Genomic DNA, 25,879 nt, shown 5'->3' on the forward strand with positions numbered 1-25,879 from the left:
CACGATGCCCCTAAGTACCTTCACCCTTGGTGCTATAAGACTGGGGATAAAGATGGCGAAGGCAAGAAAATACGGGCCCAGCACCATCCGCTTCAGTTCACTCTGAACCAGCGTTTTTAACCTCAGCACTACTGACATTTTGGGCCAGACAATTCTGTGCATTGGGACTGTTCTGTGCATTGTGGGATGTTTAGCAGCATCCCAGGCCTCCTTCCACTAGATGCCAATAGTATCACATAGTTGTAATAACCACTGATGTCGCCACCAGACATTGCCAAATGTCCCCTGGGAGGCCAAAAATCACTCCTGGTTGAGAACTACTGCTCTAAAACACATTCAATTTCTGTTGGAAATGGGTAAATATATATAGGAATCAAAATGAGATTTCTTGTGAGAACACATTCTGGACAAACTAGCAAAAAAAAAAAAAACTTCAGTGAAACCACAGGAAAAATAATGGACAGTGAAATAAGAAACTTTTCACCACAAAAAAAATTCTTTTTGGGTATGTTTCAGAAAAAATAGAAAGAGAAATTACTTTTAATACTTTATTAATCATCTCTAGAGAGTAGTATTTTTTTTTAAACCAAATATATACTGACTGGTGACCATCTTTTCATGTATCATTCCTATTGGTTTTCACTTTCTAAGCACTTTCGAAGAAACACTAGTCCTCAAGCTCAGCAAAACTAACTTCTTCCTTCATATTCTGTAAACAAACATACCCATCAAAGAAAACAAACTTTAATTACACTTTGATAAGACACAATATGGTACTAATTATTGTTACAAAAAGCCACACTTAGGCAATCCCCAATATTAAATTAATAAAAACCTATAAAGCCAAATTTTTGAAAATAAAAAAGAATGTGGAGATATTTTCCTTTTAGCAAGAAGATTCAATTCATCTTAGAATCATTGAAAAATAACTAGACATAGATCAAATCATTTACTGTAGAACAAATGGAACCCTTTTGTTGAGGTGCCTAGGCCAAAAATCACTTTTGGTGTTATAACCTCTCAATAAACCAGAAATTGCATTATGTATAAACCACATGTGGCTAAACTCAATTAATTGGCTGAAGGCCAGGAACAAACTTGCTTTGTTTTGGAAATTAGCACCTTTTAAGCATTGGTTCTTTTTATTAAAATTCCAATAATCAGTACGGCTTTTCATAAACTGATAGTTCCATATATATAAACATGATTTATTAACTCCAAGGAAGTTTTGCCTGCAAAGTTTTTCCAGCTTATTTATATTGGAGGGAGGCACAGCAAGCATTCTAATACTGACATACTCAAATTTTCATAAAAGTTCATGAAAAATTCCCTTCTTTTTTATAGGCATTCTGTGGAAGACATGCTAAGACAGGCATCACTGTTTTCCCCCATTGACAATTTTGGGCTATTTTTAAAATATCCTTCTTAATTGTGAAGGCAAAGACCAGCAGAATTACAGAAAAAAAAATTTGGACTAATTTCTACTAACTGTCTAACTACATAAAAACAAGTATGACTATCCACTGGAAATGAACAGCAAGTGCAATGGCCGAGCATGCTTGCATTCGTGGGGATATTAGCAAAGGAGCAAGGCCCAGAGGCAAGCAGAAGTGGCCACGGACATATATATACACACGAGAGAGCGTTACAGTACCTGACAGCCTGTGAGAGCAAGAGGAGTAAGAGAGACCAGGTAAGAGTGCGCTCACGGTGTGCAGGAGAAGCGGCACGCTTTTAGTGGCAGGCAAAGCCTCAGAGAGGTGGACACAGTTGCTGATAGACTGGCTTCGCTTAGCTTCCAGGAGAGATAAAGTAACAATCATGTCAGAAGAGTATCAGGACCTGGAGGCTCCTTGTTAGTTTTTTATTTTTTTTCTGGGCTACCTTGAAACATTTATATGAAGTGATTTTAAACTTTAAAGGAAGTCAATATCAAGCACAGCATTTAAGCAGAGTCTAAAATACAGCCAACTTTCAGCCAGTCATTCTGATGACAAGGATTATGGACGATCCATAAATAATCCATTTTTATTTTGGAATAAAAATTATGTACAGGTTAGTCTTTCCCTTTTCTTGCTGAATATCAGATTCATCTTGGGGTTATTTGTAATGTCTGCCAAATCGACAGTTTTCCCATCCTAAGGACACACACATAGGAAGACTATATGGTAAGAGGGAAGAAAAATCTGCCCATGATTAAAAACTGTTCTATAAATAATAAATCATTCACAAATCAATTTACTGAGATACTGCCTACTTTCAAAAGCAAATCACTTAATAAATTATCCTAAAATCTCAAGAACACATAAAAGTTAAACTGAACATTAAAAGATTTAATATTTGGAAAAGGTAAAAATCTCCATGAAACCCATTCCTTCTAAATCATATTTCATATTCATTATATCCATAATTTCTTAGTGTCAGCTTTCTTATATTATTACATATTGCCAGCCAAACGAACATTTGAGAAAATGGATGGATATAGGAGAAAATGTCTCATACATATAAAACTACTATCAGCAAAATCAGTTTTACTACAGTAACAAAAATATAAAGCTTTAACGTGTTGTTTTAATGTTTTAATGTGGTTTCATTTAGAATGAAATAGAACTACAAATGGTAGTGACACATTTGCAAAAAGTGAAGCTAACACTTCATTTTCTTGTCCTTTCCCCCATCTTTATCTATTCGAACTCCCAGTAAAAGTAACAATTTGCAATGCGGATACAGTATAAAACACATAAATAAAAATGACTTCCATATCAATGTCAAATGGACTTCAAATTTCCTAAAACATCTGTTCACCTCTCATTATAAGTCAGACATTTCTTGTTTGAATGTTTTTTTAAAAATCATTTTATAAATCAATGATTGTACATTTTCCAAAATTGACCAATAAATATTTGAGAAATAATAATTTATGGAATAATTATTTTGTGTGGAAATTAATTAAGACTTGTTTTAATTATGCTGTTATTGTAGACATCTAAAATTTCAACATTAGTCACAGCCAGGGACAAAGTTTTATTTTATAATTTTTGAAGATTCTCCTAGGCAGTCCTCCTAAGCTATAAACTAGTGCACTATTAATTATCATTTCTCTATTCTTCAAGTGCTTCATTTATATTTCCTTCCCACCTCCATCACTGATGTTTTCTATTACTAATGTAATTTTTGGGCAAACTATAATACAATAATTTAAAATTTTTTTACTGGGATTAGGGAAAAAAATGTCACTTTCAAATGAGTGTTCCCTAATACGTATTTACCTTATTGCTAAAAGTAGCAAAAACTGACTTCATGAGCTGCTATTCTCTCATAAAAAGATGGCTTTGAAACAAATTACACTCTGCCATGAAAATCATCTGAGCATTTTGAAAAGAAGAAAAGGTAAACTGCCAATCTGCTGCATAAAAGTAATAGAACTGGGCATACCCACTAATATTTAGTTCAGATAGGTTAATTTTATAAAACACCATGATAGTAGTGAAATTGTCAAAGACCATTGTTTTCACATGCAACAGAAAAGATTAATATTTTATAATTTAAAAAATAGAAGTTAGAAAATCATATAGATGTATCCATACATCTACATGTAAAATACATAAAGATAACAGAAGCCTCTTAATAGCATTCACTATTTTTCCTATCTTTCAAGCAGTATTTTTTGTTAGTAACCTAAAAGGCAAGATCAATGGCTTTTAAGTGACATACTCCACAAATAACTTTTCACGATTTTGTAAAAGTGCTTGTTTTTTGCAGTAATTGGCTTCTCAGATACCTGATAGCACTGATAGGCAGAGCCTCGCATATCTGTGCTAAGGACTTTCTAGAAGGTACTGGTGCCTCTACCACATTGTTGGTGCCATTTATGTTAGCTTAAATTACCTGCTGAAAAATTAAATTACAAATTTTTTAGGGCTAGGTAGTGGCATATGGAACATGCAGTATGTAATAATTTGCTGCTCATTAAATGTTCTGAGAATAAAATTTAAAAAGTATTTCACAATGTCATTTTTATTTATTATAATTCTGATTTGAGGGTTGTGAGGGACAGTAGAAGTCTTGCCTGCTCAGGCAGGGGGCCACCTTTGTGACAAACCTCTGCTCTGACCCTTTTCTTTTAAGGGTCCAGTGATGCAGGTAAGGAAATCAGTGAATGAGTCTCCTCAAAGGTTGCCTGTTCCCAGGAATTAGGTTGCTACTCCAGGCAGAAGATGAGGAAAGCAGGAAAAAGTAGAATAGGAGGTGCATGTAAATATAGTGATCCTTACCAACAAATGCTGAAGCAGAGAACCTGGGAGAGTTAAGGGGAAGGCATAATATATTTTCTTAAAGACTCCAATAGGAGTCTAAGCTATCTGTATTAAGTACTGTAAAATACACTGAGCTTAAATGAATCTTTATTGTATGATTGGAGGATCTTGTGATTTTCTGAGGCCAACATGCTGAATATCAATCACAATTTCATGTTATGACCTATGTGAAAACTGTAAGAGACTGAGATGAATTTGTTTTAAATCTAAGTTACAGCCTCGAATTCACTGGAGAAGCTTTATTTGTTTTTATTAAATACTGGATATAAGCCAACTTTTAAAAGATTTCTCCTTTTGCTTTAAAAGTAAAGTGCAAAGCAGTCCAATTAACTGATAGTTGTAGGTTAAGTTCTTGCCCATTCAAGTCAGCAATAAAGGACATCTACAAGCATGAAAAGTATAATTTTCTGAAGAAGTAAAACATTCAAATGTCTTCATCCAGGCCTGAGAACTAAGAGCAACACTGTCTTTTCTGCTGGGATAGATCACCACTTTTCTTTCTTTTTTTTTTTTTTTTTTTGAGGTAGTGGGACAAGAGATCGAACCAGGGACCTCATAAGTAGGAAGCTGGGGTACAACCATTAAGCCAATCGGCTTCCCTGAGATGGTTTCTTTGTTTTGCTTGTTGTTTGTTTTTGTTTGTTTGTTTTTTCAGGAGCCACTGGGAACCGAACACGGGACCTCCCATGTGGGAAGCAGGGGCCCAACCATTCGAGTCATATCTGCTCCCGATTACCACATTTTTTTTTAAAGATTTTTTATTTTTATTTATTTAATTCCCCTCCCCTCCCCCGGTTGTCTGTTTTCTGTGTCTTTTTGCTGCGTCTTGTTTCTTTGTCCGCTTCTATTGTCGTCAGCTGCACGGGAAGTGTGGGCGGCGCCATTCTTCAGCAGGCTGCACTTTCTTTCACGCTGGGCGGCTCTCCTTATGGGTGCACTCCTTGCACGTGGGGCTCCCCTACACCGGGGACACCCCTGCGTGGCGCGGCACTCCTTGCGCACATCAGCACTGCGCATGGGCCAGCTCCACACAGGTCAAGGAGGCCCGGGGTTTGTACTGCGGACCTCCCATGTGGTAGACGGACGCCCTAACCACTGGGCCAAAGTTCGTTTCCCGCGATTGCCACATTTTAAGATTAATATTGTTTAACAACAATAATGTAACTAATATGTTTATTAAGAATCTATTTTCTTCAATGTTCAGACAAAACTTCCGTTTTCTCTATTTTGTGCAAGTATCTAAGTCAATGTTAGCATCTGAAGTTCCTTTACACAAAGGAGTATTTAGATATAAATATCAAAAACTATGAGTTGAAAAGTAACCAGAACAAAAAGTTAAAAAAGTCTAGAGACATCCCATTTAAGAAAAGGTATTAATCATTTAACTCTTTAAGCTCTGGATAGAATTGAAAACATTTTAAAATATTTGATCCTTCAAAACCCATTTTAGATAGCAAACAGAACTTTGAGAAGTATTTAGATAAACATTTACCAGTTGCTTTTTGGCGAACGATATTTCTTGCTTTCTCAACTCCTGGTGCTCCCGACGTGGTGGCACTCCGGAATCTCATTGGCTCAGTCATATCTGGGTGGCTCCTCCAGCTAAGAGAAAAGGATCTCCCCACTGTGGTCCCTTTCTGAGAATCTGGAACACAGCCTGATAAAAGATAAGACAAGAAAAATACTCTAAAGCCTTCATTATTACTCATTCTGTGTTGCTCAGCAAACTGTATACACACAATTATATATAATTGGGCAGATTTGCTTGTTGCAAATTAGGTACCACTCCCTGATACTGCAATTGAGGAAGTTATTCATAAATTAGTAATCTAAAAGTCCTTGTTGATATTGTGATTATACTAATAGCCATTGATTATACACGTTGGCTAGATCATGTGCTATGTGAATATATCTCAATAAAACTGCTTAATAAAAAAAAATCCTTTACTAGAGTATTTTTCAATGAGCTCCAAAGTCTCATGAAAATGATCATATCTTCACAGTACACACTTATAAATTAAAAAAACAGAGGGCCTGATATTAGGATAGTACTATCTGGTAGACATTGACCCCTCCACTATAACTATAAATCCTATAAACCCTAATGTAGATTCAGTCAAATGAGCAAGGATTTTGAAAATCTACAAATAATACAAAATACTATTTTAGCAAAGTTCCAGAACAATAAAAAGATGTAGCTCTGAGATTCAGCTTCTTTTCTCTCATATCACTCTGGTCAAAGGTCAAGGACCTAAAATAAAGACAGGAGGAAAGACGACTCAGAGATGCCCCCACAGGAATGATGTGGCCAGTGTCTGCCTCCTGTGCTTGCTTCACACCCATCCTCCCCTGTGTTTGCTAGTCCTTCCCCACACTGACTGTAAGCTTTGTCACATGACTTACTTTCATAGCAAAAGTGAGCAAAGATTTGAAATGCACGTGAACATTTGGACTTGCCCTCTTGCTGCTCCTGGAACTTGGCTGCTCCTGTGAACAAGTCCAAGCTGGACTGCTGAGTGATAGAAGACATGTGGCCCAGTTGCCCCCATTGTCCCAGCTGACAGCCAGCAACCTGAGAAGGATACCTGCCTAGCTGACCATTTCACAGTCTAGCTGATTGCTAACACATGAGAGAGTCAAAACTAGAAGAACCACCCAAGTGCCACCCAAATTGTCAACTCATGAAATCATGATGTAAATAAATGGCTGTCATTTTAAACAACTAAATTTGAGGTGATTTGTTACACTTCAACAAAAGCTAACTGATACAGTCTATAATAAAGTTATTGCTGAAGTTGTAATCTACCATAGCAAAGTTTGCTTTATGAGGCTTTAGAGGAAAAATTTCTTCCAAATCTTAGGAATGGGAAAAGCTAGGTATCACCTAAGTAAGTAGATTATGTTTAGCTTATGTACCCTGTGATTTTCTGTTTGATATTATCCCTGTGAAGATCAAAGTCAAATCCAACATTGCTCACTTCCTCACCTCCCCAGCAAGTGTATGAGGCTCTATGACTTGCATTGTGACATTTGGGCCATACCTTGCAGCTCTCCCCACTACTTGATTTTGTCCCAGTTTTTTTCTTTATTTATTTTACCTATTAAATGCAGTATGAGTTGCCTCAAAATCTTAACAGAATAAGTGGGAGTACAATTGAATTAATCCAAAGACTGTGTTAGTCCTTAAAAACAGTAATAAGGACAAGGGGATGCCAAATTGTCCTCCTTGATAGAAACCATCACCAATGTTTTCCACTTTCATCAGACTCTAGGTCTAAAAAACAATTTTCACTCAGAAAACACAACAAAATCCAAAGGGCTCGCTCTCATCTTAAGCATTCAGAATTTTTCTACACAGTTCCTTGGTTGGCAGTAGAATGGATCTTAGTAGTGTGCAGTCGTGAGTCAGACCTGTCTGACTTCGATTTCTGGCTTTACCATTTCTTATGTGGTATGTGGTATGTTCTATGTGACCCTGAATGAGTCGACCATTCTAAACTCTTTGTATTTTGGTTTCTTTGTCTATGAAATGGGGATTCTAACAGTATCTACTTCATAGGGTACCCTGACAGTGAAGAATGATACACAAAGCACTAGCCATTGCTGCCGCCACTGCTGCTGCTACTTCTTCCTGTTCTCCCACAAGCTCTTCAGCAACTCACCAGACTCATTAAGGAGAAAGAATGATATGAGACATAATCCAATGCCACCATGGGAAAAAAAACAACTAGATAGTTGGTTATTATGAAATTTCATGCACTAGCTGCACAGATGTAAAAATAAACACCCTCCCCCATCCCCAACATCTGGTGTTTCCCTGTAAGACTGGAAATACCTTTGCCTCTTTGCTTCTTTTCCTTTTGTTCACTTAATTTATCCAGAGGTAGGTTTGTCATCTCAACTCCGTAAACGGTTCTTGCAAGCACTGCTGTTAATGAGTCCATGATGTTGGCCCATTCATTTATGAGTTCCTCCCATTCCGTGAGGGAAGACAGCACACCAAGGAAGTCATCCCAGAGCTCTCGAGAAATATACACACAGAGGTTTGCCCGGATCCAAGCCACGATGAGTGTCTACAACAAACCAACCAGCAAGAGTATCTAATCATCTTCATTTGGGAGAAATATGGTTTTTCACGAAATAATTTTAATTACTATTAATAAAGTGAGTTTTAAAATAAAAAGAGCTTTGGGATGTTGCTTTTCATTTAATTTCTCAAAATTCATTTGACCAGTAGTAAGCAGAATTTGAGCTACTGTGAAATGAGTTCTCACGTGAACAATGTTATCCCAGGTCAGTGGCTAGTTCTGGCTTTAATGAGGGAGAAGGCAAAGCCGTCTCCCTGACAACTCTTCAGCCTCCTGAGGCAGCTTTCCCTCACTCTCCATAATGGCTCCTCCTCCTCTACATGTAAACCTCCTACCCTACCAACTCCTCCCTGATTTTTAGCAGATGAACTCACTGCAGACTTCAGAAGAAATGGAAACCATTAAATGAGAACTCCCTCAACCTCTGCCCACAAGCCCTACACTCTTGCTGGCACTCAGCTTTCCCTCTACCTGCTGGCTCTGGCTCTTCTACACTGGTCCATTCCAGATACAAATACACCACAAAATTATGTGTGGATTTATATTTAAATATATATATAAATATATAAAGAAACAATTTTTTTTTCTTTAGCACAGACACAGGAAAACTGTGAGAAGTGAAAAATCAGAATATAATTAGGCAAGCCTGTTCTGACCTCTTAAAAAATTATATTTGAAGAGATCCTTTTGCAATGTGCCTGTTTTCTATATCTTAGTTTTTGTATACAGCACTTTTTTTTTTTAAGGAGATACTGGGGATTGAACTTGGGACCTTATACATGTGAAGCAGGTGCTCAACCACTTAGCTACACACACTCCACACATACTGTACTTTTTAAAGAGGTAAAAAGGTCAAAGCAGAACAAAAGTAGTTAAGTATATTGAAAACAAGATTTTGCACACCCATATTTAGTACTCTAATTCTATGATGAACATTTTTAAAATTAATGATAATGGGAAAGAAAAATCAAAATATTTTATGCCAAATATTTTTATTTTGAATAAATTATCAGCTTCTGCTTATTTATTTTCCACTCCTATTTTCAAAATGAGTTTGAGGTCATTACCATAGAGTGCATAAATACAACAACATTAATGTTAATAAACATGAATAAATAAAGGAAAATATAATCTTAGATGAACAAGAGAAAGCAGAAGCTGGTAATGTCACTTGGATTCAGCCTCACATTTAATTATAGTACTTACTTCAGGAGAAAAAGCAGCCATTTTAGTGTAGTAAGATGCCCTATACTGGGAAACTTGTATTGGCTTCACTTCACTACTTATAAACAAGGCCAGAATGACTGCTTTCAGCTTATAAAATTCATCTTAGCAAATATCACAAATATTTACATGGACTTCTTGAATCATCATTGTAATACGCAATGAACAAAGCTTCCACCCTGAGCAAATTCAGAACAGATAGTCTTTGTGGGGCACAAGGGGCAGTAGCTTTGGGTATGGAAGCAGGGTATCCTTCTAAGTAAATGCCTTTTTCTAAGAGGAAAAGGGAAAGAGAAAGCCTCGGACTTGTGATTCTGCCACTAACTTTGTTTTGTGACCTTGGGCAAGTTGGTTGGCCTTTCTGAGACTCATATTTCTCACTAAAAGTAAAAGAGTTGAATAAGATCACCTCCAAGGCTCCTTCTGCGCTGAAATGCAATGCTCTCTCAAATACATCTCGGCACACAGCTGTACATACAAACATCTGAACTCAAAAATTACTCTTTTTCTTACATATATTTGCTAACAATCTCTTTCTATATCTCTCTACTCACCAATTTAAGGGGATTACAAAATTTGAAAATAATGGTTCATACTATAAATAGAAAGATCATAGTCCAAGTTCCCTGATAAACCTTCAGAACTCTAAGCATAGTCACATTTACTATTGACAACTGATTAAAATATCACTTAGGGCAATCACCATAGACAGGGACAACCCCCTGTTGGGTAAATATTTAAAACTAACTAAAACTCAAAGATCATTGGAAGGAAATCTGTCAACTCCAGAAGAGATTCTTGCTGAATTTTGAGGACAAGTTCTCTCTCTAATTCCAACACACACACTGGGTAAAGAGCCAGGCAGCTGGTGAGGGATGAAGCCAGGCCCCCAGCAGCCAAGGCTGGCTTTGAGTTCCTTGCAGCTGGCGGCTCAGGTCCATGAGGGCCAGGAGCCCACCTAGGTGCTGACATGGAGACTCTCCACCAAGAGTCAGAGCTAAATCAGCAAAGAGGCCAGCTGTGCGGGCACACAGCAAAGCAGCGGGCAGTGTCACCTCCAAGGCACCACCAAAGCCAAGCCGTGGACATAAGGGACTGTGCTGAGTCACTTCATATCCCCAATAACCAGGCAATGCAATCAGAGCAAAACTGATTATAAGTTTTGGGGGCCAGTGAATACAAGCCTCAAACACTTTCCATCAATAACAAGACCATTCAATTATATGACATTATTAAAAATTGACGTGGACATTTAGGTTCTCTTGTAATATTTATTGACTTAATTTCTCTTTTCATCACCTTCACTACATATCCTACCTATATTCTGGGTATATTCTTAATATATAGCCTTCAAATCCATCTTCAAGTTGATAGGGGTGGGAGAGGGAAGTGAGTTAACTTCTCATCCCTGCAACTGTCTGCCAACTCATGACCCACTCTGCTTTCTACTTTTGATCCATTCAAAGTCTGGCCATTCAAGATAATACCTTTCTTTGTGTAGAATGTCATGTTTTTCCAGAAACTTTTCCCATATTCTCTTTGAGAAATGCTTCATAAATTCTACACACCCTGTAAATATGAATGCTTTCTAGAGCAATGTTGCAGTGCCACCGTCAGGACCCTTTAAAACATCCACTTTCCTAGGCAGTTCATTAGCTACCTCCTCTCTTCCCTCTGTGTTAACAATCCTTTCAGACTACTCATGTTCTTGACCCTTTTCACCATGTGCGATGCAAGAAAAACAGAGCCGTTTCCTTAGTGCCCTGTTCCCACTGAAGGTCAGCCCAGCCCTCCTCACCTCACTTTACTCAGGACGTCAATTTGGCATTTATCCTCTTTTTGCCCCAGACTATCCTGTTCTCCCCTGGCAAACAAACATACCTTAATATGGCCCACCTTACCCCTACCCACCACAAATGTCCCCCATTCACGCTCCTTTTTTCTCTCCCACTTTCCACAGCAGTATCTCTGTGCAAAGCCTGGATGACACATGCACCCTCACTGCCCAGTTCTCAATTTCTCTCCATCCATCCAAGTGGGCCGCTTTTCCCCTAACGCCACTACAATCTTAAACACCTACATCTTGCCAAGGCCACTGGTCAACTGGCCTCTCCTCCAGGCAAGATGTCCAGGAAAAACACTCCTCCGGATCTCTTCCAATCTGTCTGGCCTCCCCTTCTCAGCAGCTCCGGCCAGCTCCTTCTTCTCCACCAACTGTGCCTTCATCCTCCTCGCCATCACATGTACCCTGGGCAATCCAATCTAGTCTGTGGCTTTAAATACCTGGCTCTTGTGTTTTTATTTCTTCCTGGACCAGCCTGACCTTCTTCCCAGTTCCATGCGTCTGCTCATTCATCTTCCCCTTTACCACTTTAAATACAATTAGCCCCCCACCACAGTCACCAGCCCTTGTCATTTTCCTAATTTCTTCCAACCTCAAGCAAATAAAAAGACAAAGTAGATGGCAGAGAGGTGGGAAAGTCTAAAGGAAGTCCACCACCAACTGGAGAGAACAGATCACAGCCTCCAGGACAAAGCCAAGAAGGAAAATTGCTAATTAATTAGAAATTTAAAGTCAGTTTAATGTTACTCTTAAATATCTCAATGATTAAGATTAATTTGCTGTAAAATTGGATTCATTTTATGTTCCATGTTTTAATAAAAAAAGACTTACCCTAAACAGTAACCCTGCCAAGCTCTGGGCAAACATATCCTTTATTGGTTTATCCTTTGGCTTCTGCATGATAGCTTCTGTTATCCTGAGTAGTATTTGCAACATCTGTTCCCTGGGCCACCCAAAATAAAAGCTCATATTATTAATCATGTCTCCAAAACACTTTAATTTATAGGTATGATAAAGTCTCCTAAGGATTCAGCAACACTGATTATCATGTATTACTCAAAAGCATTAAAATCTGAATGCCACTTACATAATTAATATATTTTATCAAAATAAGCTTTTTTTTTAAAGATTTATTATATTTATTTCTCTCCCCTTCCCCCCACCCCAGTTGTCTGTTCTGTGTCCATTTGCTGCATGTTGTTCTTTTTGTCCGCTTCTGTTGTTGTGAGCAGCATGGGAATCTGTGTTTCTTTTTGTTGTTGCATCATCTTGCTGTGTCAACTCTCCGTGTGTGCGGCACCATTCCTGGGCAGGCTGCACTTTCTTTCATGCTGGGCGGCTCTCCTTATGGGGTGTGCTCCTTGCACATGGGGCTCCCCTACACGACGGGCACTCCTGCATGGCACGGCACTCCTTGCACGCATCAGCACTGCGCATGCGCCAGCTCCACACGGGTCAAGGAGGCCCGGGGTTTGAACCGCGGACCTCCCATGTGGTAGGCGGATGCCCTAACCACTGGGCCAAGTTTGCTTCCCCAAATAAGCTCTTATGTTATAAAAGTTCTAAAACTCTGCCACCTATGCCCATACCAATATCAACCCAGCCTACTTTTCTCCCCCTGCAAAAAGGGAGCCAAGTTGTTTTCGCCACCCATGGGTACCTTATAGGTGTTCAGTGAAGATCTGTGCCTATTAGAACTTATGGGCACTTGCTAATGTTTACATCTCTTCATTCACTTGCTCTGTAAGGTCTCCCTATTTCTCTGTAATAGGAAAAAAATGACTTTTCTGTCTTTAATCTGAGGACATATGCCATCAGTTTCACAGACTGTCCTAACTCCACGCTCCTCCAGGTAGAGGGGACCTGGAGGCCAGTGACAGGACACTTCAAGGCATGGCCTGGGTGCCGGGAAGATCCTTGCTCTGCACCATGATGCGCACCTGCACTATGGCAGCACGGTGCCAATGCATCTCAATCCCAGTCAGCCAGGATTTTATCAGCAGAGGATTTCGAGCAAGGGGTCTTTGAAGGATATAGAAAGCTAAAGAGTGAAAACAACACTTGCTAACTCTGATGGTTCCTAAGAACAGGCAAAGGCCTTTCATTCTGACAACTTAATTACTGTCCTCATCTCAGAGTGTTGGCTCACTTTTTCTTTTCCTAGACTCAGTGGAAATAGACAACCCATTATCTTTTTATTTTTTTAATTAAAAAATTTTTTTTTCTTTATTAGAGAAGCTGTGGGTACAGAACAATAATGTGTAAAATACAGGATTCCCATATACCATCCCAACAACTTGCATTGGTGTAGAACATTTGTTATAGTACGTGATAGCACATTTTTATAATTATACTATTAATTATAGTCCATCGTTTTGGATAATAACCATCCCAAGGAACAGAGAGAACCTACAACTGCAAGTAAGATAGTCCCATCCATCTACCCTATGGAATTTAAGATCCCTTTCGATTAGAGTCAAAGTGGGCATCACCTTCTCAGAATTCTCAGGACTGGGGAATGAACAATGGACTAGAGTAGACTTACTGTTATTCTACTATAGACGTACTGTTATTCTAGTAATGGAAGAACTTTTATCATTGATGTGGAAGCAGTGGCCACCAGAGGTTCTGAGAGGAGGGAGAGGGAAAAAGAGGTGTAATATGGGGTCATTTTCAGGACATTAGAATTGTCCTGAGTGACGTTGCAATGACAGATAAAGGCCATTATATATCTTGTCATAACTTAAAAAACTGTTTGGGAAAGAGATTAAACTATAAAGTAAACTATAATCCACATTTAGTGGCAATGCTCCAATATGTATTCATCAATTCTAACAAATATACCACAGTAATGAAGGATGTTGTTAATGTGGAAAACTACAGGAGGGGTTAAGGAGTGGGGTATAGGGGAAACCTCTACATTTTTAATGTAACATTTCTGTAATCTAAGTATCTTTAAAAGTTTTTTTAAGTATATTAAAAAAAATTCCATTGTTTAACTTTGGCTTCACTGTTCATATAGTGGAGTTCCATGGATTAAAAATAAAATTGTTACCATATATACAATCTAACATTTCCTCTGTTAATCATATTCAGGTACATATTTCAGTGGTGTTAATTGTGCTTACAATTTGTGCTACCATCACCACCGTCTATTACCAAAATACTTCCATCATTTAAAATAGGATCCCTTTACATTTTAAGCCTTAACTTTCCATTCCCTTCCTAACCCCAACCCCTGGTAACCTATATTCTAGATTCTGACTCTGTGTTTGCTTATTTTAATTGTTTCCAAACAGTGAAAACATACAATACTTGTCACATCACTCAGCATTATGTGTCTCAGGTTCATCCATGTTTTTGTATATATTAGGACTTCATTCCTCTTTACAGCTGAATAATATTCCCTTGTATGTATCTACCACATAATATTTATCCATTCATTGGTTCATGGACACAAGGGCTAATTCCATGTTTTGGCAACTGTGAATAATGCTGCTGTGAACACTGGTGTGCAAATATCTGTTCGAGTCCCTGCTTTCACTTCTTTTGGGTATATACCTAGTAGTGGGGTTGCCAGTTCATAAGGTAGTTCTATTCTTAGTTTTCTAAGGAACCGCAGAACTGTCTTCCACAGTGGCTGCACCCTTTTACATTACCACCAGCAATGAATGAGTGTTCCTATTTCTCCATATCCTCTCTAACACTTATTTTCCTTTTTTTATTTTATTAACAGCCATTCTAATGGGTTTTGATTTTGCATTTCCTGGTGACTAATTATGTTTGAGCATCTGCTTTCATGATAACTTTTGAGGAACAAAAGTTTTTAATTTTGAGGAGGTCCCATATCATTTATCTCTTTTTTCTTTGGGTGTAAAGTTGAAACAACCGCCTAACCCAATGCCCTAAAAATGTTTCCCTACATTTTCTTTCTTCTAGGAGTTTGATAGTTCTAGCTTTTATATATAAGGTCTTTGATACATTTTGAGTTGATTTTTAATATGGTGTGAGGTAGGTATAGCATTTTGATATTATTTATGAATTCCAAAAAAGATATGTGGTTATGTTTGTAAATCGGTCTGTTCCACTGGGCATGAGACCCTTTGATACTATTAGATTCACTTGAGATGTCTTTGATTAAATTAAGTCAAGATTAGGGCTTTGATTTGACCACTTCATTAGGGTGTACAGGGTTGAGCCCTGGCTCCCTTGATGGGCTACAGAAACGGACGCTCAATCAAAAACACAGAGAAGTAGATACACAGAAAAAGACATGGCAGAGGAGAGAAATTGGTTTTGACGCTAGAATCCCAGGGAGAGATGAGACATTCGCCTGATAGTTTACAATTGACATTGTGAAGAGACCAGAGAAGCTGAGAAGCCCTAAGATAGAAGCCTTATACAGCCTGCAGCTGAGATCAGAAGAAGCTGGGCACATGGAGCCATAAGAGGAATGAGGAAGACCGAACCCTCATAGATGTCACCCTCCATCTTGCTTCAACACATGACAACAGACACTTGGTGAGAAAGTACCTCTTATGGTACCTTGAGTTAGACTCTTCAGGGCCTTGTACCTGCAAGCTTCTACCCCAAATAAATACCCTTTATAAAAGACAACAGATTTCTGGTACTTTGCATCAGCACCTCTTTGGCTAATACAATAGGGGTTCTCCTTTTTTGGGGGGGAGGGTGTTGCAAATGGAGATCCAGTTTTCCCAAACCATTTGTTGGAAAGACTATTCTTTCCTAATTGAGTGGTCCTTGCTACCTTATCGAAACTCAGTTCTGGGCGGTGGACTTGGCCCAGTGATTAGGGTGTCCGTCTACCACATGGGAGGTCCATGGTTCAAACCCTGGGCCTCCTTGACCCATGTGGAGCTGGCCCACGCGCAGTGCTGATGCACACAAGGAGTGCCGTGCCACACAGGGGTATCCCCCGCGTAGGGGAGCCCCACGCACAAGGAGTGCACCCCGTAAAGAGAGCCGCCCAGCGTGAAAGAAAGTGCAGCCTGCCCAGGAATGATGCTGTTCACACACAGAGCTGACACAACAAGATGACGCAACAAAGAGAAACACAGATTCCCAGTGCCACTGACAACAACAGAAGCGGACAAAGAAGACACAGCAAATAGACACAGAAAACAGACAACCAGGATGGGGGTGGGGGAAGGGGAGAGAAATAAATACATAAATAAATCTTTAAAAAAAAACTCAGTTCTGGGGGAGATGTGGCTCAAGTAGTTGAGTGACCACCTCCCACATGGGAGGTCCCAGGATTGGTTCCCGGTGCCTCCTAAATAAAAAACAGACAGACAACAAGCGAAAACAATGAGCAGACAAAGAGCACAAACAATGAGCAAACAGATGAGGGAATTATCTCGGGTGGGGAAAAAATGGAAAGAGAGTTATAGAAAGTATCACAAACTCCTGAGGTACTGAAGTATGTTATTGTTACTAAAAGATAACATACCTGTGGGATTGAGAGAGAACTGAAGATAGGAGAGAACTGAAGTATGTTATTGTTAATAAAAGATAACATAGCTGTGGGATTGAGAGAGAATTGAAGATAGAAGATATTAAATCATATTTTTTTAAAAAATCGGTTCAGGGAGCAGATGTAGCTCAAGTGGTTGAGTGCCTGCTTGCCATATATGAGGTCCTGGGTTCGATCCCTGGCACCACCTAAAAACAAAACAAACAAACAAAAGAAAAACTAATTCTCATTGGGGAGCACATGTAGCTCAATGGTTGAGTGCCTGCTTCCCATGTACAAGGTCCTGGGTTGAATTCCCAGTACCTAAAAAAAAAAAAAATCAGTTGGCAATGGATGTGAGGGTTGATTTCTGAGCTCTAAAATTCTATTTCATTGGTCTATAATGTCTGTCCTTCTGCCAGTACCACGCTGTTTTGATTATTGTGGCTTTGTAATAAGTTTTATGACTGGGAAGTGTGAGTCCTCCAACTTCATTCTTCTTTCTCAAGATGGTTTTCACTATTTGGGGTCCCTTATCCTTCCACATAAATTTGATCACTGGCTTTTCCATTTCTGAAAAGAAGGTTGTTGGAATTTTTATTGGGATTGCATTGAATCTATAAATTGCATTGAGTAGTGTAGCAGTTTGATATGGTTTATGAATTCCAAAAATAGATACTGGATTATGTTTGTAAACTGGTCTATACCTGAGCATGATTAGATTATGATTAGGGCTTTGATTGGGCCACGAAGGGGGTTGAGACTCACAGATAAAGCTACACAGCAGAGCAGAGGAGTTAGTTGGAATTTTATGTTGGAGTTTTGATGCTGGACGTTTGAGCTGGAGCCTAGGAAGTGAACACACAGAAGAACACAGAGGAATAGAGACGGTTCCTTAGACAAGGCAGAAGCCGGGGGAGAGAGATAGAGCTGGTCATCTAGTAGTCTACAGCTGACCTTGTGGAGAGCAGCAAAACCTTAGAGAGACTCATAGTCTACAGTTGACTTTGTGGAGAAACCAGAGGAGCTGACCCTGGAAAGAAATGAACCCTGGGAAGAGAGGAACCCCGGAAACCTGAACCCTGGCAGATGTCAGCAGCCATTTGCTCCAACACATGGCAAGAGACTTTGGTGAGGGAAGTAACTTATGTTTTATGGCCTGGCACTGTAAGCTTCTGCCCCAAATAAATATCCTTTATAAAACCCAAGTAATTTCTGGTATTTTGCATCAGCACCCCTTGTCTGACTACTATAGGTAGAATTGACATTTTAACGGTATTTAGTCTTCCAATCCATGAACATGGAATATTCTTTCATTTATTTCAGTCTTTCAAAGTTTCTTTTAGGGATGTTTTATAGTTTTTTGTATACAAGTTCTTTACATCCTTGGTTAGATTTATTCCCAGATATTTGATTTTTTTAGTTGCTACTGTGAATGGAATTTTTTCTTGATTTCTTCTGACCATTGCTTGTGTACAGAAACACTACCAATTTTTGAGAGTTGAACTTGCACCCTGTCACTTTGGCAAGTCAGCCTTTCTCAGTCAAAGCAGGGCTGGGCCCTAAGAAGGGGGCGCAGACCAGATCCAAAGTGCTCTGGGGAGGGGATTAAGGAGGGCACCAAACACTTTTGATGGCTCTGCAAAGCTGAGCTTTCCTGGGCTGCCCAGCAAATGCAGCCCTTCAGCTAATTGACCTTTGCATCCCTGAGGAAGTGCTATGTCTTTAAATCTCCACTGCCTCTAACCCTGTCTGGGGAAGGTTGAAACAAGGCTGTCATCTTTGTCGAGGGCAGGGAGGGGTTGGAACAGTGGCTGCCTTCAGAGTCAGGCCCCTGCAACCTGAATTTGTTAATCAATAGCCATGATCGGCAATCAGCCTGCCGTGCCCACCCCTGGTCTTGGGGAAGAGGAATTTTTGTCCCTTTCTGTCACCAGCAGCTAGCCAGGGACTAGACTCCACGGCAGCTCACCATGAGAGTAAGGGACAGGCACCCGTAGCCACAGCAGGGAGAAAGCAATTTACTGTTCTTTATCACTGTTGATCAGCCTCTTCCTCCTGCTCTTCCCTGGATGCTATACTGTGTTCTTTTGGCTTCCGGAGTTTCAAAATCATTGTTTCAGACATTTCCTGCCTGTTTAATGTTGTTTTGGTGAAAGGACTGAATCCTGGAGCTCCCAACTCTGCCCTCCTCCCGAGAAATCCCCTCAGTATTTCTTTAACCCGTTATCTCTCATGTGGAAGGGAGGTCCTTTGTTCTCTTGAGGGCGATCACCCTGGTTCCTTTTAACTGCTCCTCGGACATCTTCCACACTCAGCATTCATTCATCTTTATAACTTTCTCTTTGGCCTTACTGCTTCTTAGCGGTAAATTCAAGAAGTGGACAAAGTAATCTAGGCCAGGTCAGATAACAAGATCTTTAGATCATTGTTCCTTTGTGCTTTGCTTTGATCTCTGCATATCAGAACAGTATTTCTCTTACTTCAGCTGGTGAATCTCATTAAGCTTCTAAGGTCCAGGGATTTCCTGCCCCATTTGCAGGGACCCCATTTGATTTTCTTCCCCAAGGTTGTTGGCCTGCATTGACACAGCACATGTTCTACTTGTTTGCTTGTTCCTGTACACTGCCTATGGATCTAGAAGGATGGACGAGGAAGGGCAAACAAGTTGAGTGTGATCTGGACACAAGCGTGTTAAGTGCATGGTGACTCTGAAGAGGAGAATGGGATTGGGGGTGGGGTGGCACAGAGCTGGGGACAGCCCATTGCGCTCCACATTCATGGGTACCCTGTGCCCTCCCATCGATGATTAAGAAAACAAGCACCATACATCCAAGCCGCAATTATTTACATACCCATATAATGAAAATGTTGAGAATGAAAGACATAATAATTCTCAAAGAAAACCTTGGTCATGGGAACTGCTATTTTTAAAAAATGCAAATCTGATTAAAGCATAGTCTCACAAACACACAGGATTCATTCAATTTCTGAACCTATGAAAGCTGGGAAAGATGTGGCATTCCATGCAGAGTGTTCTGGAAGAAAACGAGGGTGAAAAAAATTGCCTCTGGGGAAGCAGATATGGCTCCTGCACCTGCATACACATGGGAGGTCCCAGGTTTGAGTCCCGGTGCTCCTAAACAAGACAAGCAGATGCCACACCTGCCACAGCAAACTAGACATCGCACTGCTGCAATAAGCAGATGCCTAAATGAACAGATGCTGCAAGCCAGCAGACAACACAGCCCGCAGGGAGCGGATGTGGCTCAGGCCATTGGGCACTTGCCTCCCATATTGGAGGGAGGTCCCAGGTTCAGTTCCCGGTGCCTCCTGGAGAAGGCATGCAAACAACAAGCAGACAGATGAGAAAATGATCTGGGGGAGAGGGGGATAAACAAAAAAAAAAAAGTAAATAAATAAATCTTTTTAAAAAATTGCTTACAGTTAGGAAAAATCTTCCCTAACAGAAGACACACAAACTGGTAAGCTGTCAGTTTTGACTTCAGCTTGTTCCTTCTATTTTGTAAAGCACTGTCTTTGGTCACTCCTCTTCAAAGGAAAACTGCTTCAAGGATGCAACACACTTCTATGGGAGCAAATGAAATTATAAGTATGTGCCATTCTGTGTCTGGCCAAGGAGGAAGGGTTTCCCTGCAATCTTTTGTACTTTATCTCCATCTTCTCAAATGGACAGTATTGTTACTGATTCAGATCAGTTATTTACTATTTGAGGACCACTTCTCAGCACCTCTCTGGCTACAGCTCTTGTCTAAGCTACCGTCAGCTATTGCTATAGCCTCTTATGCTCCTCACACTGCTTGATCCCCATGAGGCAGCCAGAGAGCTTATGGAAATCAGGTTGTATCACCTTCTTTCTTAAAACCCTTTAGTAGCTTGATAGCACACACACAGGGGTAGCCAGTGTTCTGACTGTGGCCGCAAGGCCCCATGCGCCCAGGCCCTGGCTTGCCCCTGTGACCTCATCTCCTTCCCCTCTTCCCTTGCTCCCCCCACTCCAACATGGTGGCCCTGTTCTTCCTGGGACACACCGTGCTTCTTTCTATTTCCCCATAGGACCTTTGTACTTGTTGTTCCTGTACCAACCATGCTCTTCCCTCCAGATCCTTCTGGCTCCTCCTTCCTTCACATTGGGCTCTGTGCCAATGCTTCTCCCACAAAAAGGCCTTTCCCGACACCGGCAAACATAACTCTCCTTCCCTCCACCCTGAACATGTGCACCTGACTCAGGATTCTCAGTCTCCTTGTCCACCATTGTTGTTCTTCTTAGCACTTAATACCACCTGGAATTTTTTTATGTATGAATTATGTCTCTCACACCTATGAGGATGTAAACCTCACACAGGGGCCAAGACCTTGTCTATCTAGTTCAACACTGTTATCTCCATAGCATTGATATAGTTATTGGAAAGGAGGGAGGGAAATTCAGATACTATCTGGTACTTTAATACAGAAGAAAATTTGCTGGAGGAACAGGTCACATCCCTTTCTATGTTCCACCGCCCTTTTTAAAAATGAGTATTTTTATCTAATTCTAGCATTTTTTAAATCCTTTCACCTGGGAATCTCTGAATTATTAAAGAATAGAATTGCTTAACTTTATGTACTAGAATTTTCACACATGCAACAATTACTTAAGTAATTCTGTATACAATGGTATACAGAATTCAGAGCATTTTCAAAGGGGAAAAAAAAAACAGCAAAAATACTATTGATACAACTGTGGAACAGGTATTTCAGCTGAAAGCATACCAGCATTTCTCATTACTTTCAATAGTACTGATGCTGTATTTACCTTCATTTAAATCATATTGTTCATCACTAGAATAGTTCCAGCTTTGACAAGTGAGTTGGCTTATAGTGCTAAGTTTAAAAATCTGAGAAAGACGACAATAGAATTGACATCTTAAAATAGTCCCATTCTGATAGTTGTGGTATCTGTTTTTGTGAGGTCCCTGAATGCCCTATTCCTCTGGGCCCACCCCTCCCTTGTCTGTGAAAGAAAAGGGCCTGAAGGCCCCCAGAGGCCTCTTCAGCTCACACAGGCCTTGCTTCTATGACTTCCCAGCCAACTGGAGACAGACTCATTCTAAGGTGCTGCCTCCAAGACATCCAGGAAGGGCATTCAGAATGCAGGGATGGTAAGCAGGGCCCTACAAGGGCTGTCCGCTGTGTTCTGCAGTGGGCTCAGCAGACTGAAAGCAGAGGCAGAAGTACACTTACAAGGCTGCTGACACCAGACAGGTGGGTTGATAGGACGGGATCATGGAAAGGACAGACCAGAGAGGCATTTGGAAGGTAGAAGCAAGAGGTGGCCTTTGAGATGCACGGAGGGAAGAGGAAGGAATGGAAAGTGGTTCTGGGGTATTCTGGTCTGGCTGCTAAGGACCACTGGAAATATCTCCTAAGCTTTGAATGATCTGATGACAATCATTATGGGAGAAGGACCCTGGGGAAAAAATCGAATGTATTATATACTTTAGGGATGTTAGAAACACAAAAATACCAAACAAAAATGAAGAACGGAAAGGAGGAAAACATTGTGCAAGCATATTTTAATGATGCCACTATATATCTGACTGCATTATTTTTTTTGGTCACTTTGACAATTTATCACTTAAAATCATTGTTTTTCCAAATGAATCCAAAATGTCTAATTTTAAGCAATAAAAATCAGTTTCTGGCACTTGGAAGCAATTAACAAGCTTTCTTGGGCTTATAAAAAATGTTATTGTAAAACACCAAGTTGCTGCTCTTTCACAAAACTAGGTTTGATGAGAGTTGAAAACAGAAAAATTTACTACTCATAATATGAGTACTTACTCTTAATTTAAGAGCAGTTTTAAAACCAATAGGAGAAAATAAGCCATCAAGAACCACCTTCAGGGAAGCGGACTTGGCCCAGTGGATAGGGTATCCGCCTACCACATGGGAGGTCCGCAGTTCAAACCCCGGGCCTCCTTGACCCGTGTGGAGCTGGCCCATGCGCAGTGCTGATGCATGCAAGGAGTACCATTTCATGCAGGGGTGTCCCCTGCGGAGGGGAGCCCCACGCGCATGGAGTGCGCCCCGTAAGGAGAGTCGCCCAGTGCGAAAGAAAGTGTAGCCTGACCAAGAATGGTGCCACACACATGGAGAGCTGACACAAGATGATGCAACAAAAAGAAACACAGATTCCCGGTGCCGCTGATAAGGATAGAAGCAGTCACAGAAGAACACACAGCAAGTGGACACAGAGAGCAGACAACCGGGGGGAGGGGGAGTGGAGGTGAGAAATAAATAAAAAATGAATCTTAAAAAAAAAACAAAAACTACCTTCATAATTTACAGAAACTGTTACAAAAGATTATCATTTTATTGTTAACTTTATAAAGCCATTTGGTAAATGGATGCTTTAAAATTTTATTTATGTTGAAAAATAAAATCATCTATTTAAAGATATTAATTTATTTGACAAAAACTTACCATGTCTTTTTATTCATTGTAAGTTCCATTATCATGCGCCTGAAAATAATCAAAACAGCTTTACAGGCATCAACTTGTTCTTTCAAAAGCATGGGAACTTCAGCACATGGTTCCAGCAAAAAGACATTTGCAGCATTCGTCAAAAACACCTTAAAATCAACAAATTTTACCTTAGAAAATACAAACATGTAAATCGGAACAAATTTTGCTTAAAGATAATGATATTCATTTCATTTTATCTATGAATCACCTTTGAGCTACTTCAAGACAGATTCTGTTTCAATAAGGCAAGGTATACCAACAATACTCAAGATTTTTGTAGTTTACTCCTAAGAATTCCTTAATAAAATATTGAGAAACTTGATAGGCCTTGTAGTTGACAAGAATTACTATTACATATAAACATTGCATCTTCAGAAATTTCATGAATCAGAAAAGTTTCCGAAGACATTCTTTTTGATACCTCTCAAAAAAGAAGTTGGGGGGGGGGGGGGGAGAAAACAAGATAGGATTGTGGCCTCTGGTTGAGAAACTTCAGAACTTGGGGGAGGGAAGAAAAAGTGGTCATGTGGTCAGAGAGTGGCTAGAAAGAATTACTTAGCTACTATGGAATCTTCCAGCACATGAACTCCCTCTGACAGTAAGCACAACCAGTAATACCTAACAAGGGTGAGAACCTTCCAGAGGTAGTGGTAGGCCAAGAAATAGACAAAGCCACAGGTTTGACAATGTACATCTTCCGAGAATGTATTTTTTAAATATGAAAATATATTATGTAGTAGAATAAAAAATCTAAATGAATTCATAAGATAAAAACTGAAATTTTAAAAAAAATGTAGATAATCAACAGACTACTCTATGTTCTCTCCCAGCCTTTAAGAATACAAGTTCACCCTTCTTTATCATCAGAGGTATCTGAGTAGAAAAAATGTAACAAGCACTGATCCAGGCTATTATTTAGAAAGTTACTGCTTAGGGCCACTACAGTAAAATAGCAATGTGTTACCAATTACGTAGATGATACTAGCCACCTAACAATTTAGGTTACTCTGAGTTGCCAATCCAGTGATGAGGATGGTTCTGCTCCACCTATAGTTATACCCCTTATAAGTTTCCTTTGTGGTCAACAATATACACCTCAAGGATTTGGAAATAATCAGAACTTCTCTGGCTCATGTGTAAATTAAATTTAGGAACACAATGTTTCAAAATAAATGCACAAACTGATCAGAGAAATTAAAATTAACATATTCCAGAGGCAAGTGAGTGAACTAAAATGTTGACAGTCTCTAAGATTCTGGAATTATCTTAAGCAAGATTAAAAAAGATTAAAAAGATATCATGTTCCAGTTTTCTAGGAAGAATCCCTAAACAAGTACAGTGATAGCTGATAAAAAACTTAAGAGTGAAGAATTTACTACCCTTCGAGTAAAAGAAAAAAGATAACAAAGAAATTTTGGGCTAACAACTATAGCTAAATATTAGTTTTAGTAACTATGTTTTTTAAAGAAATATGCTATAGGTGATTTTTGCAATACAGATCCTTTTAATTCAGTATACTTGACTTTTGATTTTGCACTTGACACTTTTGTATATTACTAACAAAAAGTGAAGAGTCTGCATCTATTACATTTCTTTCATTTTACTCCTTAAATAATATCAAAATGCCAACTATATGACTATTTCTCATTACCTTCTTGGAATCAGCTAAGGTAAAAATAAACAAATAAAATTAGTATATTCAAACTATACTTGTCAAAATCAACTATAGAATACAGTTATCAAACTTTAGTTTGGCCACTTTTTTCCTAATGAACCAAGTAAACAACCAAGGTATTAGATACAGTAAGAACCAAGCAGCTATTTAAAGCCAAGCTAAATACTTTGTAAAACTATAGGACTATAATCAAATTGAATTTTTTTCCTAGTTGAACTAAGTAACTTGCCCTTTCAGAAAACAAACAATCCTCTTCTGAACCCAGGGAAAGCTGACACTGTCTGTCTCCCACCCACCCCTGCCAGCTGACAATGGCTACCCACCCAGAGGAAGGAAGCACCTGAGGAGCACAGACAGGGATGGCCTCCTCCAAGCACTTCTCTGGCAGGGATGTGGTTATGTTTATGACGTGCATCAAACTTATTTGAAGGTGCTCAAGTAAAATCATTTTGATTTTAAAAATTCATTTCAAATTATTTGCTGATTTTCAATGAAAAACAAAGCACATTACTTATAATCTATTAAACCACTAGTTAGCTTGAAAACCAAAAGGATACTGTAACAATGAAAGCCATCACAAGAGAGGTGACTGGGTAAAGTGCCCACGCTTTCCCAGACTCCATGCCTGGCCTCTGCGTAGGAGGCCCCAGTGGACACAGGGATGATCTGGGATAAGAAGAGTAAGGTATTGGGCAGGAAGCAGGGAAACTGAGTCACACTGTTTTCCTCTTA

General features: G+C 39.5%; 1 protein-coding gene across 4 annotated transcripts in view; it reads right to left on the minus strand.

Annotated features, from left to right (window-relative positions):
* RALGAPA2 (Ral GTPase activating protein catalytic subunit alpha 2) overlaps positions 1-25,879 on the minus strand; it is a 321,127-nt gene that overhangs the window by 206,391 nt on the left and 88,857 nt on the right. For all 4 annotated transcript variants that reach the window (XM_004447756.3, XM_071211588.1, XM_071211586.1 and 1 more), the window contains 4 exons: positions 23,431-23,579; positions 12,303-12,414; positions 8,152-8,389; positions 5,809-5,973 (listed from right to left, as the gene is read on the minus strand). In XM_004447756.3, coding sequence (XP_004447813.1) covers positions 5,809-5,973; positions 8,152-8,389; positions 12,303-12,414; positions 23,431-23,579 — 664 coding nt within the window. The remainder of the gene's footprint in view (positions 1-5,808; positions 5,974-8,151; positions 8,390-12,302; positions 12,415-23,430; positions 23,580-25,879) is intronic.

This window comes from Dasypus novemcinctus, chromosome 24 (genome assembly GCF_030445035.2).
Source record: "Dasypus novemcinctus isolate mDasNov1 chromosome 24, mDasNov1.1.hap2, whole genome shotgun sequence".
Classification (NCBI taxonomy): Eukaryota; Metazoa; Chordata; class Mammalia; order Cingulata; family Dasypodidae; genus Dasypus; species Dasypus novemcinctus.